Source organism: Odocoileus virginianus, chromosome 27 (assembly GCF_023699985.2).
Source record: "Odocoileus virginianus isolate 20LAN1187 ecotype Illinois chromosome 27, Ovbor_1.2, whole genome shotgun sequence".
Taxonomy (NCBI): Eukaryota; Metazoa; Chordata; class Mammalia; order Artiodactyla; family Cervidae; genus Odocoileus; species Odocoileus virginianus.
In genome coordinates, this window is record NC_069700.1 from 25403790 (window position 1) to 25420765 (window position 16976).

General features: G+C 36.1%; 1 protein-coding gene across 6 annotated transcripts in view; it reads left to right on the plus strand.

Moving 5' to 3' along the window:
• The window catches only part of SUPT3H (SPT3 homolog, SAGA and STAGA complex component), a 378407-nt gene that overhangs the window by 238817 nt on the left and 122614 nt on the right, over positions 1–16976 (plus strand). For all 6 annotated transcript variants that reach the window (XM_020880482.2, XM_020880484.2, XM_020880481.2 and 3 more), the window contains 3 exons: positions 6415–6501; positions 10054–10144; positions 14630–14769. In XM_020880482.2, the coding sequence (XP_020736141.2) occupies positions 6415–6501; positions 10054–10144; positions 14630–14769 (318 nt within the window). The remainder of the gene's footprint in view (positions 1–6414; positions 6502–10053; positions 10145–14629; positions 14770–16976) is intronic.

Consider the following 16976-nt stretch of genomic DNA (forward strand, 5'->3'; position numbering starts at 1 on the left):
ACTATTTAGTGATCATACCTTCCTGTGTTCTGAATAAGAAATTAATCTTGGAGAGAAAGATGAATGGCTTGATGTTGAGCATTTATTATTTAGTACCAGTTTTATGTACCTGGACATCTCTCTTAGGTTTGTTGTGAGGGTTAAATGAGATGATATATAGAAGTCAGGAAGCATGGGATAGTACATTTAGTAAATGTCAGCATATAAAGGGAACATCAGCTTCCATTTAAACATGGGTGAGACATTGCTTGTCTCCAAACCTTCTTAAAACCCCACTGAATGCCAGCAAAATAATTTTTAAAAGCATAAATCTATCGAGATCAAGAAATTGGGGTATTAAATAGCAGATGAGATATGTCAAGTAATTATGGACTCTTAAAAGTGGATAGAAATGATAAAAGTTTAACAGATTTGAAGAAGATGAAACCTTGGAACATGGGGGAAGAAATCAAGATTCAGGATACCTCTGAAAACACAAGAGCATCATCGGTAGAAAGTCATGGAGCAGTTTTATTCCCATGCCCTGTCACAACCACACAGGCAGTCAACTGCCCCTTTCCCATTCTGACAAAACAGTGTAGGTTCACCTCCAGAGAGACTGAATAGAAAGAACTCAGAGACCCCACACACAAAGACCACCAGCATTCAATTAATAGATATTCTTCAAAGAATCCAGAAAACAAGGAAATTTTCAGGGTAATCTAAGAAAATTTCCCAGACTTGGAGGACAAGAATATGTGAGTTAAAATATCCCTGTGTCCAGGAAAATATGTGAAGAAAGAGCCTCATCAAGGCATACAGCATGAAATTGTAAATTCTGGTACAAAAAGAAAAATAGAAGTTTCTCAGGAAGGGAGCTGGTGGGGGAATCACAGAAGAGTTTCAGAATCAAACAAACAAACTGAATTTCTCAGCAGTAACATTTTAAGTTTGAAGATGATGGGACAGTGTCTTTAAATTTCTGAGGAAAAATTATTTTAAATCTCAAATCCTATACCTGATGATAAATTGAATCTCAGGGTAGCATAAATGAATTTTTGGACGTATAGAATCTTTAAAACTTTTTTTTTCCCATACATCTTTTCTTAGGAAGCTATGAGAGGTACTTTTTCAGCTGTATCCCACCACTGGAGGAAGACTGTAAATACTACAAATTGAATTCATTTTAGTTAGCTGCCTGTTTAAAAAAGTTATCAGTATTCTTTTTTTTTTTTTTAAGTTATCAGTATTCTTTAGAGAAACATAACCGAATCCAGAGTCCTTTCAATGTATCATTACAAAAAAAAGTTATCATTATTCTTTCTAGGAACATTACAGAATCCAGAGTCCTTACAATGTATCATTTACAATATCTCTGATAAAATCACAGAGTATCCTTAAAATACAAAGTAACAGGGAAACATGATCCATAGCCAAGAGTAAAGACAACATGGTAACTGACTTTAAGATGACCCAGATGTTGAAATAGCAGACAGGGATTTTATAAAGCAGCTATTATGAGTATGCTTAAAAACAAAAAAGAGAAACTTCCAGAGAATGTGCTCTACCAAAGAAAAGTAAATTAAGAACAAAAGAGATCAAGAGAACAAAAATCCAGAATGTAACTGTTGAAGAGAATCTGGCAGACTCCAGATGAGTCTCTGAGGAAAAACAAAAACAATGAAATTGTATCCCATAAATAATCAAGAATTTCTTATAACTTGAGTATAATATTATACTAGGATTCTCCAGAAAAAACAGAACCAGTAGGTTACATGTATATATGTGTGTATGTGTGTGTGTACATAGATTTATTTTAAGGAATTGGCTCACATGACTATGGAGGCTAAGAATCCCAAGTTCCATTGTTGGCAAGTCAGAGACCCAGGAGAAGCAGACTGCAGTTCAAGTCCAAAAGCCTGAGAAACAGGAGATATTTTAGTCCAAGTCAAAAGGCTAGAAAAGATCTAAGTCCCAGTTTAAGGCAGTTAAGCAGAAGGAGATCCCTCTTCAACTGATTGGTTGAGGTTCACTGACATTAGCAGGGGCTGGTGGAGGGAAGTGGCAATCTGCTTTCCTCAGCCTAGGAATTCAGATATTAATCTCATCCAGAAATATCCTCACAGTCACACTCAGAATATTTGAACAATTGTCTGGACACACTGTAGCCCAGTCAGGTTGACACATAAAACGAACTGTCACAAGTGCACAAAGACATAAAGACAGAACAGAACTTACTGGAGAATAAATGTAGAAAAATATGACAGAAAAACAAATTTAATAAGATGATGTATAGGGAATGTCTATGAGTTGATCTTTATAAACCACATTGAAGTCAGATAACAGTGGATTATCATAGATCCTGGAACAAGAGTTGTGGATATGATATTTGAGGAAGATCATGTTAACACTTAAATCTAAGATACATCACCATTTGGAGACATTGAAGTTTAGAAAGCAATAAGCAAAAACTCCAGGGTTTTCCTGGTGGCTCAACGGTAAAGAATTTGCCTGCAATGCAGGAGACATGGGTTGGGAAGATCCCCTGGAGAAGGAAATGGCAATGCACTCGTCTTCTTGCGTGGGAAATCCTATGGACAGAGGAGCCGGTAAGGCTACATTCCATGGGGTTGCAAAGAGATGAACATGACTTTAAACAACAAAACAAAAACCCCAGAGACCTAGGTTCAGATGAATACTGTGGAAGTAGACAGCAAATTAAGACCCCAAGCCAGTTAAAACAATAAAATCAATGGAAGTTGGTGAAAATAAAATAGAGAAAGAATTTTCCAGTGTTAGCATCATTGATGGCAATGAGAAGTTGAGAAGAGATTTATTTGTGGGATCAAAGATGAGGCATTTTAAGATGTCATGAAAAGTTTAAAGTTTATGCTCAGCCTGTAAATAACAGTGAAGTATATATTATTTTTAGTTTACGCTAAAGAACAGAAATAATATTTATCAGGAAAAAAATCAATGCTTTAAAAGAGTTGCTATTGCAGAATAATATCTTTTAGCAACATAGTTTACTGAGTTACAAATAAATCTCTATAAAATTCCTGTCACCATCCCTTTATTTATATAGTTAAGAGAGTTTATTCTGTATACTCATTCAACTAGTTATTGGTCTTAAAATATTCCTCTGCTCTGTCAATTTTTGTATATTTTATAATGCAATTAAATGTATGCTGCTGCTGCTGCTGAGTCCCTTCAGTCGTGTCCGACTCTGCGACCCCATAGATGGAAGCCCAACAGGCTGCCCCGTCCCTGGGATTCTCCAGGCAAGAACACTGGAGTGGGTTGCCATTTCCTTCTCCAGTGCATGAAAGTGAAAAGTGAAAGTGAAGTTGCTCAGGCATGTCAGACTCTTAGCGACCCCATGGGCTGCAGAACACCAGGCTCCTCCGTCCACGGGATTTTCCAGGCAAGAGTACTGGATTGGGGTGCCATTGCCTTCTTCACAAATGTATGCTACTTTCATTGTAATAAAAAATCATAAAATGGACTATCGTGTCATTTTCAATACTGCCAGAAATATTTGACTTGCCACAGTGAATGATGAATACAACTTCCATTTATTTTCAAGGAAAAAAATTAAGGGATTCTTACCATACAGAATCAGCATTGTTTTTTGGACACTGAAGGTATTAGAAATATTTTGTGATTTGGTTTCCTGTTTCTAGTATTGTTTTCACACTAAATGCACCTGATCCCTGAGTTCAGTGTTTGGTGGAACTGAACCAGCCTCCTGCCGACTTGCTTTTTAAGTTTGTGTTGCTGAAGAGGAGCTTTACTCTTTCTTGTAAAATTTCTTGAAGTTAGCCAGTGGACAGTACACACTTTAGTGTGAACACTGTCATTAGTTAACAAGCTTGCTCTCCTTAGTCGGTAGAGAAAAGGAGGTAAGACTGTGGCCGAGGTTATTTTGGAGCCTGGGACAGGTCGGGGTCAGATGGGCTTATTGCAGTAACACAGTGATAACTTTCAGCCAGATGACTCACTTCATGAGGTTCAAGGCTTCTTGTAGAGTACCAGCAGAGCCAGTGCTAGTGAGGGTACTAGGTTAGGTGACCAGCAGAGCCAGTGCTAGTGAGGGTACTAGGTTAGGTGACCAGCAGAGCCAGTGCTAGTGAGGGTACTAGTTCAGGTGACCAGCAGAGTCGGTGCTAGTGAGGGTACTAGGTTAGGTGACCAGCAGAGCCGGTGCTTGTGAGGGTACTAGTTCAGGTGACTGGCAGAGCCAGTGCTAGTGAGGGTACTAGTTTAGGTGAACAGTGCTAGTGAGGGTACAGGTTAGGTGACCAGCAGAGTCGGTGCTAGTGAGGGTACTAGTTCAGGTGACCGGCAGAGCCAGTGCTAGTGAGGGTACTAGTTTAGGTGAACAGTGCTAGTGAGGGTACAGGTTAGGTGACCAGCAGAGCCAGTGCTAGTGAGGGTACTAGTTCAGGTGACCAGCAGAGCCAGTGCTAGTGAGGGTACTAGTTTAGGTGAACAGTGCTAGTGAGGGTACAGGTTAGGTGAGGGAAATAAGCAAATAAGGTAGACAAAAACTAAAGATAAAGTTTTCCTGCTACTTATGACAACATAACCAAGACATAAATTCCAGATCCCCTGATAGTTGTGTACTGGTTTTAAAAGGGTGTTTAAAATGGCTGACTCTTCTAAGTCTTTGTTTTCCATTTTCTTTATTTTCCCTCGTTGAGTGCATTTGTAAACTAACATTTTAGAGAGTGTTATTAATACAGATTATTTATATGTAGGGTAGATAAACAGTTGATTTATTGGGAAGACTACTTAGGGATGTATACTTATCCTGATCTTAACATGAGAAAAAATTGCTTATATCTATGTAGTATTTTCAAGTTTTCAAATCAATACCATCCTTCGTCTGAGAAAATAAAAATGTTACCTGATAGTGTGGCCTTCCAGTTCTCTGTATGTGTCCAGACAAATGGATACTGAGTCTATATTCTGCTCCACATTGATTGTGTGTGTTTTATGCTGTGACAGAAATGTTTTTGTTTGAAAAAAAAAAACACACGCACACGTATTTCGCTGACATTCTTCCAATTTTTAGATAAATATGTTCACATTTTTCCTACTGAAAACTTAGTTTCTTTCTGGGCAGATATATCATCTTTTTAAAAACCTTTCCCCCAAGATTTCTTTTTAAATGGTTCACAGTTAAATTTAAATTTCTATATTTAGGTAGAATTATGTTTATATACCAACCACCAGTATCCAGGAAATTCAGCGGTAAGGCTGACACATAGGGAGTTTATAGTCTGTTTCATAGCCTGTGTATTTAGACGAGGTTTGAAGCTTACTTAGCAAAATTGCTTGAACATCCACAATTTCTTTAGTACAAACGCACTATTTGATTTATTTGTAATTGTTAAGATAACAGTGTGTCACTTTTTAAAGATTAGTTCTTAGGAATATGTGTTAGATTTATTCCTTTCAAAGAAAGATGCATTCAGGAACAGCTTTTGTATGTAAATATTTTTATAATATTGGATAGAGTTGGTTTGCTGCAATCACCATTGATCAAATTTGGAAGAAGTTACAGGCACATTTTTGTACTGTTTTCTCCAGCATCTTTATTTTTTTCAGCTGGATGTATTTTATATTCCTTCTAACTAATCAAAATAAGAAACTGGTTTTGCCTGTGCCAAAAAAATAGAACTATCATTTTTCACATTCTTTTATTTTCCAGGTCATTTTCAAGTAAGATTGTGTTTCTGGGACTTCTGAATTCCAGAAAACTCTCAACTTTGTAGATAGAAGGGCCCAGATGAACATTTCAGGGGGAATCTAACTTTTCATGCAGTATGTTTTGTGTTGTGCATTCCAGATACAGTTAACTTTTTGTGTGTATGTGATTAGTGTGGAAAGAAATTAATGCAGTCCAGTATTATGATTTATGGACTGAATCCTTTGCCCACTGAAGACTTGCCAAAACTAAAACTATTTTTTTTTCCTTTGGATATTAGAAACAGCTACTGTTTTTGTTGATCTTTTAAAGTTCTGAATGGGCCTATTTCAAATCATACCAGCATGGGAGCTCAGATTAATAATATAGTTATTCAACTAGTGATACTGAGCAAAACCATTGCTCACATGGATATGAGGATAAAATTTCATAAAATTATTTTCAGGTGCATTAATGCATTTCTGGAAGCTGCACTTGATTTTTCTTTTGCATGAAAGAAATCAAGGATTTCTGTTTATTGTATCAGTTACAGGTGGGCGTATAAGTTAATTGCATTTTTTTTTATATCTTTAAACATAAGACATTTTGCTTTTTAAAGCAGTAATGTGATTGCTGGGTGATCCCCAAAGATTTTTAACTCTTAGTATATTTATCTCTCTTGAGACATCATGACTGTAGTATATTTAATTTAGATGATTAAGAAAAATTTCCTTTGTTGTTAGTTACAGCAAGCTGCTGAAGTTTCTCAGCTTCGGGGAGCAAGAGTAATTTCTGCTGAAGATCTTCTGTTTTTGATGCGCAAGGATAAGGTAATGTAAAATAATTTCACTGTATTGAAATGCCGTACTTTGTGTTTAATTACACTTATATAAGGAGGCTACCCTTGTTATATGGCTTTCATATTGGAGTCGTAAGTGTTGAACTCGTGTTTGGGTTCTCACCGTTTGCACAGCAGAATGGTTTACTACACCAGAATTGATTTTCTTTTAAATTTTACATGGACAAGGGCACTTATGTAAAACTGCTGACAACTAATTCTCACTTATCCTTACATATCTATTTAGACATTTTCATTGCTACATAAAATTCACTAGATCTTGACTGGGTGCTTTGTTCTGGTAACTGGAATATAACTAAATGACATACTTATTTTTCTAATTTTATACAGGATTGTAGACATTCATAGAGTAGTTTTTCACTTGAAATACAAAGTTTTTTTCTGTGACACTGGTTAATAGGAAAAGGCAAATCAATCAAGATGAATATTGCAATAGCATAAAATATATACTCTATTACTTAGGTTTTTTTATTTGCTAGAGATCTATCTTTGAACTCTGATATTAAGCTATTTAAGCATATAATTTTGTCATAACTATCTCCCATGAGTAGCTAGTTGAAAACACTTTGTGACTTTCTGCATGTTTTTAGTACAGTTTTCATCTAAAAGGTCGTTACATGTGGAAAAACAAGCTGAGTAACCACAGCGTGTTATGATAGTTGCTAACCCAGATGAGCACCCACTGCTTAGTTCCTGATGGTCCATCTTTCATTTCTCTATTGTTTTCCCTTGGTCTTTTAATTATACTCACCCATTTTTCTTCCACAATTTTTGTATGTTTGTGGCTCAGGTTTTTATCAGAAGGCATCCTATCTGATCTTCAGGATATCCTGTGAACATACCTTTCTGATACCCATTACTTTGTATTCATAAAAACCTTTCCTTCTGATTGATTGAAGGTTGACTAAACTTGGATGAAGGATTTTCTCTTTTTTATGCAGTAGGATATACAAACTGTACCTACACCAGTCTACCATGAAATTTTATGAATTTTTAGTTCATTGACACTTATGTGGTATGAGGACTATAAAGAGAAAAGAAATGTCTTTACTATCAAGAAGCTATAATCTGGTTTAAGAAATCTGTATCATTGAGTTGAAGAAGCATTTTGAGACTCACAGTATTTTAAGGTTGTGTGATTAGATGGAGAGTCTGTAGAATGTGGTGGAGTGGAGGTTTTCTGCCTAGGTTGAAATTCATGCAATTATATTAGAATGGAACTAACCAGGGTGCAGGCTTAGTAATCAAGGCAAACCATGATCAGTATGATGGCTCTGGAAGTGAATAGGAAGGAAGGTTTTAGCGAGATAGTGAAGAGTAAGGCTGTTCAGGAGCTAGTGACCTCACTAGGAAGATGAAGCAGAAGTAGGCGCCATGCAGCAAGTGGTGCTGAGAGGAAGGAGCCTGAACGTGCCCTTGGAAAGCAGAGACTGTGAGCCAAGTTCTTTATGAAGACAGCTGGGTAACAGTGCAGTTAGCATCAGTCTTTTGCAGAATTCCTCCAGTCAGTTTTTCTTTTTCATCAACAGAGGTAAACAGGCCAGCACAAAAAGTAGTCCACATCAACACTTTTTCCTGCCTCTTGGAGGAGTCAATATTTTAAATCCTATGGACCCTTCAGGAACATACACCAATTGTCAAAGCCCTTGTACTGGCCAGAAGGACTCTTAATCAGAATCTTTTAAGCAGCCAGGAACATAGCTGTAATATGATAGTTGCCAGTCTTCTCATCTTTCTCCTCAAAATAATAATTTTATTTATATGCTGACATGTTCCAAACAGAATTTAAAGTAGTTTACACAACTGTAATGTAAGACAAAATCAAATCTAAAGTACTGAATGGAATCAGAGCAAATAGAAAGGAGGGATAGCAAAGACCTGGATCCAGGTATATGTTTTTTCTCTTAATAATTCCGGTTTTTATTCAAGTAGAAGTTGTTGACTGCCCACTGTATTTTATATACTTCACTAGACAGCTTCACTCATTTTCTGATTTATTTCTCACAATATTCCTCTAACGTAAGTACTTTACTTACCTTGTAAACAAGGAGACTGAGGTTCAAAGGTTATGTGTTCCTTCTGGCCCTGCTAGGCTCTAATTGTGAAACTATCTTGAACCTCAGTTTCCCTATATATAAGAAAAGATGATTATGTTTGTCTGTATCTCAGGGCTATCAAAAATATCAAATAAAATGCATGTAAAAGAGCTTTGTAAAATATGTTTCAGCTGTCATTAGGAATCTTAAACCTGAAGACCATAAACCAGTAATCATCTACTCTAAGTGTAAGCATACAACTGGCAACCAATTCTGTGTTCTTGCCTGGAAAATCCCATGGATAGAGGAGCCTGGCAGGCTACAGTCCATGGTGTCGCAAATAGTCAGACACAACTGAGCATGCACACACATCAGTTACTTTTAAAGTTAGGCAGTATTGTAGTCTTCTAATAAACCTAAAAAAGTCTCAACTATCATTCATCAGCTTTGAATTTCATAAAAAATATGTTTCTCAGATTACAGGATGTTTTCCAGAAATATAAAATATAAACCAACTCTTCTGAATGAAAGATTCTCAGGGAATTAAACAAAATAAAAAAGGAAAGTGCTTGACTTCTTAAAACAGTTGTTGCAAACTTTTATATAGGTGTTTATAAATCATTTCAAAAAATGAAATTTGTTCTTGAAGGTATACAGAATTCCGCAAAGACAGTATTGTCAGCTTAGTGTGTAGAGTGTGATATTTATCGCAATCTTAGAAGGAATTTAACAACAGCAAAAAAAAAAAAACCCAGAAAAAACAAAATTAATTGTGATTCTGCAGTATCTGAATACTTTCAAATCAAATGTGCTTTTAAAAATGCTTGTGTTGTAGTTTTTATGTTTAATTTGATGACTAAATTTTGTATTCATAGTATTATGCTAAGAATTGCTGTATTTTTCCAGTGGTCCTGGGGTAAAAGTTTATTATATTTAGTTATCGCTGTTCTTGTTGCTGTTGTTTATTCACTAAGTTGTGTCTGACTCTATGCAACCCCATTGACTGTAGCACGCCATGCTCCCCTGACCTTTTCTTTACAGCATCGGATTTTACTTTCGCCCCCAGACACATCCACAACTGAGCATCATTTCCACTTTGACCCAGCTGCTTCATTCTTTCTGGAACTATTAGTAATTGCCCTTCGCTCTTCCCCAGTAGCATATTGGATACCTTCCGACCTGGGAGGCTCATCTCCTGGTGTCGTATCTTTTTACCTTTTCATACTGTTCATGGGGTTCTCTTGGCAAGAATACTGAAATGGGTTGCTCTTCCCTCCTCCAGTGGACCACGTTTTGTCAGAACTCTCCACTATGACCTCTGTATCTTGTACGGCCCTACATGGCATGGCTTCATTGAGTTACACAAGCCCCTTCACCATGACAAGGCTGTGATTCATAAAGGGGATTTAATTATCATAGTAGTTTTTAATCATTAAAATGAATGTATGTGTAAGGTTTCTTATTTACTTATTTCATATTTTTAATAGAAGAAACTTAGAAGACTGCTAAAATACATGTTTTTCCGAGACTACAAATCAAAGATTGTCAAAGGCATTGACGAGGATGATCTTCTGGAAGGTAACTTAAAGCACTAAACTAAAACTTATGTGACACCTATATGCCGATGACACATTTATATAGCGTCAACGTAGATAACTCCTATCAGAGTTCAATATTTGTCCTTCTGTTAAATATGTAGTTTAGTAACTGTCCAAATATTTATATAGTTGGTACTTAAATCTTGTGATTTTCCAATTGTGTGACTTCAGAATAATCTGTTATTTTAATTCTTCTTTTAATAAAATAACCTGCTTTACATCAGAATATCATGAAACTGAGAAAATTATGTCAAGTTAAAACATAATTGATTTTAGCAAACATAATGTTTCTGTTGTGAATATAGGGAGCCTGAACTATTATATCTTTGAAATTGACACTTATGGTTCTTTGTTAATTTATTATAGAAAGTATCTTATATATTTTATAATGTAAAATCATATCATTTTACTGTATTATTTCTGTGCTGTTTGAAATCTAACAAAAAATCTGACACAAAGTGGGAATTTTTCCTAAGCTGATTTTCCAACTTAAATCCCTGTTTTAGGATATTTAGAAAAAATATTTATGTTGTAAAAATCAAATACTGATAAGCTGAAAACACATAATTACTAAATAATACTTACTAATCAGAATAAATGTTTGTGTTTTTAGAAATAACTTATGTACTTTGTATTGAATATAGTCACTGTACAGTGGTATCCTTTGCTAGTGACAAAGTAGCTAAACAAACTCTACTGTATTAGGGACAATTCCAGAAAATTGCTCAGAACCAACTAAAGAGTTAACTGACTTTGAGAGAGAACCAGTTACTTTCATTAATCCTCAACAGATCCACAAGAGTAATACCTGTGTCAAAAAAAAATACTGATCAAACATTTAATCAGTATTGTCTATTTCATATTCCTACAGTTCTCATACAGTTTAACTCCTGCAAAATAGTTCTCCAAATAAATTTAAATGCTTTCGTTTATGGAGAGCATAAAAAACACAGACTTGGAGCAAACAGACCTAAATTCCTATTAATCCCGATTCTCTGCTTTCTTTCTAAAAGCATCATTGAAGGTCACTTTTCTCATTTGAAAGCCAGAAATTATATTACTGGCCATTATAGTTCAACATGACGTATGAAAAGCACCTGATACACTCCTGCCAGTGAATCAATGATGGCTGTTAATATGATGCTTTGAACACCAAGAAGCTCAGACTAGTATTCTGTTTTACTCACGCTGTCATTATGCCAGTTTGATGCCCTCTCCTCCTTAATTTACTTCAAACTTCTCCACTTTATCATTTAAATTTTCTGATTTTGTGAGCCTTATATAAACTTCTAAAATACAGTTGACCCTTGAGCAACATGGAGGTTAGGGGTGCCAGCTGTCTGTACAGTTAAATTTGCCAAAAACTTTACAATTGGCCCTCATATACACTGTTCTGTGTCACCATATTCTCCAACCACGTAGAGTCATATAGTATGCATTTAGTGAAAAAAAAATTTATATTTAAGTGGATACACATGTTTCAAACTTGTGTTCTTCAAGGGTGCAATGTAGTTGATATAATTTATAAAATAAAATACTCAGGTAAAATACATTTACTACTGAAGTGGATCTTCCAGAAAGGCCGTGTGAGGACTGTGGTAGACTCTTTGCACAGAGAAACACATTTAACTCATGAGCATAAAGAAAAATAATAGTTTAAAATCTCTGGAAACTGTTCTTAAGGGCAGACAGCAAATGGAGAAACATATTCAGAAACAGTCTACTAAATCTCATTAAGAACAGTGAGAATCTGTTGCATTTGAGCCACAATGCAACAGCCACAATACTCTCATCACTTCTCTCCTCCCTTCCTACCGTGGTGCCCCAGCTCAAAATGATAGAAGCTTTACTCTGGGTAAATGTGTCCAAGAACACTGGGCATCTGCTTCCCTACCCCCTAATCTAGGGTGACAGTTTCAACCCAGGAAGGGCAGGAGGTCAACATCTCTCATCTTTTCCAACTCTGTGTTGCAGAACTTCTATGCTAGGCAAGCACAGCTGAAAGGACTGTGACTGTCACTCATCCTCTAGTAATAGGGACGCTCTCAGGTTGCCCTCCCTTGACTTGCTCACAGGGAGTAAAGCTTCACACAAGAAGAGACAAGCCTTGAAGACAGGAGTCTGCCATCTCTAACGAAGTTCCCCCTCTTAGATCCAGGACAGGCTTTCTTGGAGTACTGATTGCCCTTCCGAACTCCAGCTGTAGTACAGAAGTGCAAAGATTCAGCCAGTAAGAGAGAGCCTTAATAGCAGAGAGCTCTGCTGCTCTTCCTGCAGGGACTGACTCTTTGGAAAAGAGCATTTGGAAGTTCCTGACTAAGAGTGTTTTAAAACAATGGAGATCTTCTGGTAGTGAGCCATTAAGAGGAAGCTGGTCACTCTAATACTAATAGCAACACAGAAAACAGTGTACCAGCTTAAAGTTTAATAAAAGAAAGCAGTAGCTAAGAAGAGCAGTAGCTAAGAAGACCCCCTCCTGGGGTCAGAGCGAAACTTATAGGCTGGTCAACCTTGACTCTGCAGAGTGACCCAAATTATTTAGATCAGTCCGTGGAGCAATTTGTGCCCAATAGTATTATTGAAGCAGCAGAACTCTCAGCCAGCAGTTAGTGGAAGCTAACAGCTGTGTATGATACAAATAGAGTCAGACCAGCCAGAAACTTAATGGAGAGGAAAGTGACAGGAAAAGAGAACATGGCTAAAAACCACAGTCACTCCGGGTGGTGGAGTAGGCTCTTCACATGCTCAAGGCTGTGCCGTCTGAAGAGCAACATCGAAGGCTGCACACTGAGAGGGAAAGAGACTTATTTGAACTAGTTCAGCCAAGTCACTGAACAAACAAAACAAACAAGCGAATGATGACAGCAAGCCACAGGAAGAAAAGGGAATTATTATCTAGAGCTGCTGTAGTGTATTTCCCCAAATACCCATTTTCATCAACAGCAACAACAAAATACTAGACATGCAAAGAAACAGATATATATGATCCATAAAAAGGACAAGAATAAGCAGATAAGACAAAATGCCTTTGAGGAGGTCCAGATGTTGGGCTTCACAGATGAAAACTTTAAATAGCTATTATAAATGCATTCAATATTTTGGAGTATAAGAAACTCCAATACTTTGGCCACCTGATGTGAAGAACTGACTTATTGGAAAAGACTCTGATGCTGGGAAAGACTGAAAGCAGGAGGGGAAGGGGACATCAAAGGATGAGATGGTTGGATGGCATCACCAACTTGATGGACATGAGTCTGAGTAAGCTCCAGGAGTTGGTGATGAACAGGGGAGCCTGGCACGCTGCAGTCCATGGGGTCACAAAGAGTCAGACATGACTGAGCGACTGAACTGAACTGATAAATACGTTAAAAAAATGTAAGGAAACCTTATGTAAATATAACAAAAGAAAGGTGTGGTTACAGTGTCTCACAAAATAGAGACTACCAATTAAGAAATAGAAATTATATTAATAGAAACAAGTAGAAATTAAATCCACATGCATACACATACACACACACACCCCACACACCCACCCACCCACACACACATCCACCCACACACACACACCCACCCACACACCCCAGAGGATATCTATAAAGGTAATTATGTAGGTAAATATAAAAGAAAATATAACTGTGTTAGCAATTGTATTAATATATATATAATTGTACTGTTGAGTCTATAGCATACAGATATGTAGTATATTTGATAGTAGCAACATAAATGAGGTGGATGATAATGAAGTTGTATTGGAGCAGGGAATGACAGTTTTCTTCTCACTCTAAGATGTTACGGTTGCCTTTATTTGGTATATGAGTATGTAATTTGTCACATTAAAAAATAATCCAGTTCTTACTCACTAATTCACACTTAGACTTTTGTGTATTAAACTGTACTAATTGTGTATTGCATCTTACATTCTTTCCTGACTTTCTGCAATAACTTTCTCAGAGTTTTGTTTTGCTTTTAAGTAAATATGATAGTTTTGTCTCTTATGAGAAAAAGAGTAAAATCTCATCCCATAGATTTTACATGTATTGTCATAGTAATGTACCTAGTATTTTCTTCTTTTAATTTCAAGTTGCAATCCTAATGCCTTTTATTTATGTGTTTGTTTTTATTTATTTTCCCAATTGGGCTTGCCATAGCAGGATTCTTCTTCCAAATCTGATAGCCCTTCTTTTTATCTTTTTTTGGTAAGAAATTTTAATCAATCCATAAATACTTACTGTAGTAATTGATTATTTGGTTTTATTCTCTCAATCTTATTCATGACATAAGTGGGTGATTCAATTCTGTATGACTTTATGCTTTTGTTTTAGATACAAAGATTCTCCTTTTGAAGATTATTTTGAGAAAATTCCACTTTTGAATTTTATATGCAGTATTCCATACTTAAAATGGTTAGGACTGATGTAAACCTATTTAAGAATATTTTGTTTTTCCTTCCTTTATCTTCATGAAGACAAATTGAGTGGCAGCAATAATGCAAACAAAAGACAAAAAATCGCTCAAGACTTTCTCAACTCTATTGACCAAACAGGAGAACTCTTGGCAATGTTTGAAGATGATGAGATTGATGAAGTTAAACAAGAAAGAATGGAGGTATAGTACATGCTTCCCTTATTAGAGTAATGGAAGAACCATTGCAGTGTGTATAATATTGGATTATTCTGTTCTTGTGTTCTTTAAATGTTTGTCTGAATTGTCCAAATCAGTGGTTTCATGAAGCAGCATTGTGCAGTGAAGTAGTCCTGGGAAGGATGTCAAACTCTGCCTTCATAGCTGACTTTGGGAAACAGCTTCAGTCCCCTGTTCCTTTGTTTCCTCCTTTGAATATGAGTAGATTTCCCTAAGCTTCCTTCTGGATTTTACTTTTACTGATATTATTTTCTTCCATAAAAGCTAGTTTATAATTAAATAATTTACTTAGTTTTTGTACCAAACCATCCAGTTATCTTTGTGGGCAAAACTAATTCTTACTGCTTTTGTGTTGACATATGGTATGAAGAGCTATATTTTTCAGCCTGTAGTTGCAGGCTATGATTGGCCTCACCAGCTAAGGTAGTATCCAGGGCAATTGCATGCTTTATATTGTTGTAAAACAATGTCAGTGACAAGTGCTTGTATTCCCTGGGCATGTTTTAACAATGGATAAGAAAAATTGTATGCCTTCTATTTACCCTAGCTATTTATTCATAAAATTGTTTCCTTAAATATTATACTTTGGAAAAACAAAAGTAGTGACTGATTTCATTTGAGTGCCTTTCAAAATATAAGGCATTATTCTTATCGTTCTTATTCTTATAATACTTCTACATGGTTTTTAAAAAAAAAAAAAACCTCCATTTTCCCCCTTCTCTTTAAACTGGGCAAGAGGTAATTCCAGAGTTCTGAAAGATTGTGCTAAGTGCTGACTTTATCATAGTCTGTATGCATGCTAAAAATATAATTATTTCATGTTAAATTTTGGAGGAAGTCCAGTAGACATCCATGCTTTATAAAATTTAACAGCCTTCTTTCAAGAATTAGTATGCTTAGATCATGAGCTGTGATCTGAAGGCAGTGTTCTTCTTAGGTATCAATTACCTTAGAAATGTGTGGTTATCTTGGTTTGAGGCAACTGCAAATGATTTTAGTTCAACTTTGCCTTGAGCCAAAAACATGCTCAGTTGTCCAAAGCAGATGATAAACATATATTTCTGATGTCATTATGGCCTAAACAGGATATGATTGTTTAGTGGCATGGTTTTACTTATGATGCATTACGCAGAGAGCAAATATTGTTTATGCTTTATTTTTTAAACATTTTTACATTATACAAATGGGCATTAAGAAGAATTTATCAAGGAAGGACTCTACAGAAAACATTAGTGAAATTGAACAAGTAGCTCTTTCAATTTTGACAGGAAAATCTCTTGTCAACCAAGCCTATTGCCCAGAAGGGCATTCCACAATCAAGGAGAAGAAGAGAAAGGGAGCGTGTTGTAACAGTAAGCTCATAATAGCAGGCTACTGTGGGCCTGGAAGACTGATGAGTCAGTAAGGTACAAGTTCAAATGAATCAAATATTTGGAAACATAGGGCAGAAATAGCTTGGGAGCGCATACGGTTTAAATTTCTCTTCCCTATAGTTATATTATATATTGCATAGTGGTGACCAGGATAAGTATCAATAGTTGATAGAAACAATTGCAGTAAAAGTCAGCTTCATTTGTACAAGAAAAGTTAAGATTGCCAGCTTCTCCAAACCTTGAAACATAACTAAAATCTCTAACCAAAATAACAATGAGTAGTTTTGAGATTCTATCCATCCAAATAACAGAACTTAAACTGGATAAAAAATGCTGAACTTGTAGACAAAACTGTAGACAGTAGAAAGTGGAACCGTTAAGAGCATAGTCCTTGCCTGCTTCTAATTTGACAGGTTATAGTTTCAAGCGTAAACCACAACTGTGGCAGTCCATATGAAACCACTTTGGACTCACAGACTGCAATCCCTGGCTTTTAAAGTGCAGTAGAATAATCAGTCCTGGCATCGCTGAGTGATTTAATTTTCCTCTAAGCATCACTTACAGTTGTAGAAACTTTGTTTACTACCTTCTCCCCTTGAATGTATGAAAATGGTATAGGCCTACCAACAAAGCTTATTATTGTTTTTTTTTCTTTTTTGTTTCATTTAAATGTAATTTAGAAGAGAAAAAGAAATTTATAGACGTAAAAACTCTCTCGGGACCCTAGCTTTTTCTCAAAACATTGAGGAAGCATATGAAAACCTGAGCTCTTTCCTGTTGTTTTCAGCTGATTTATGT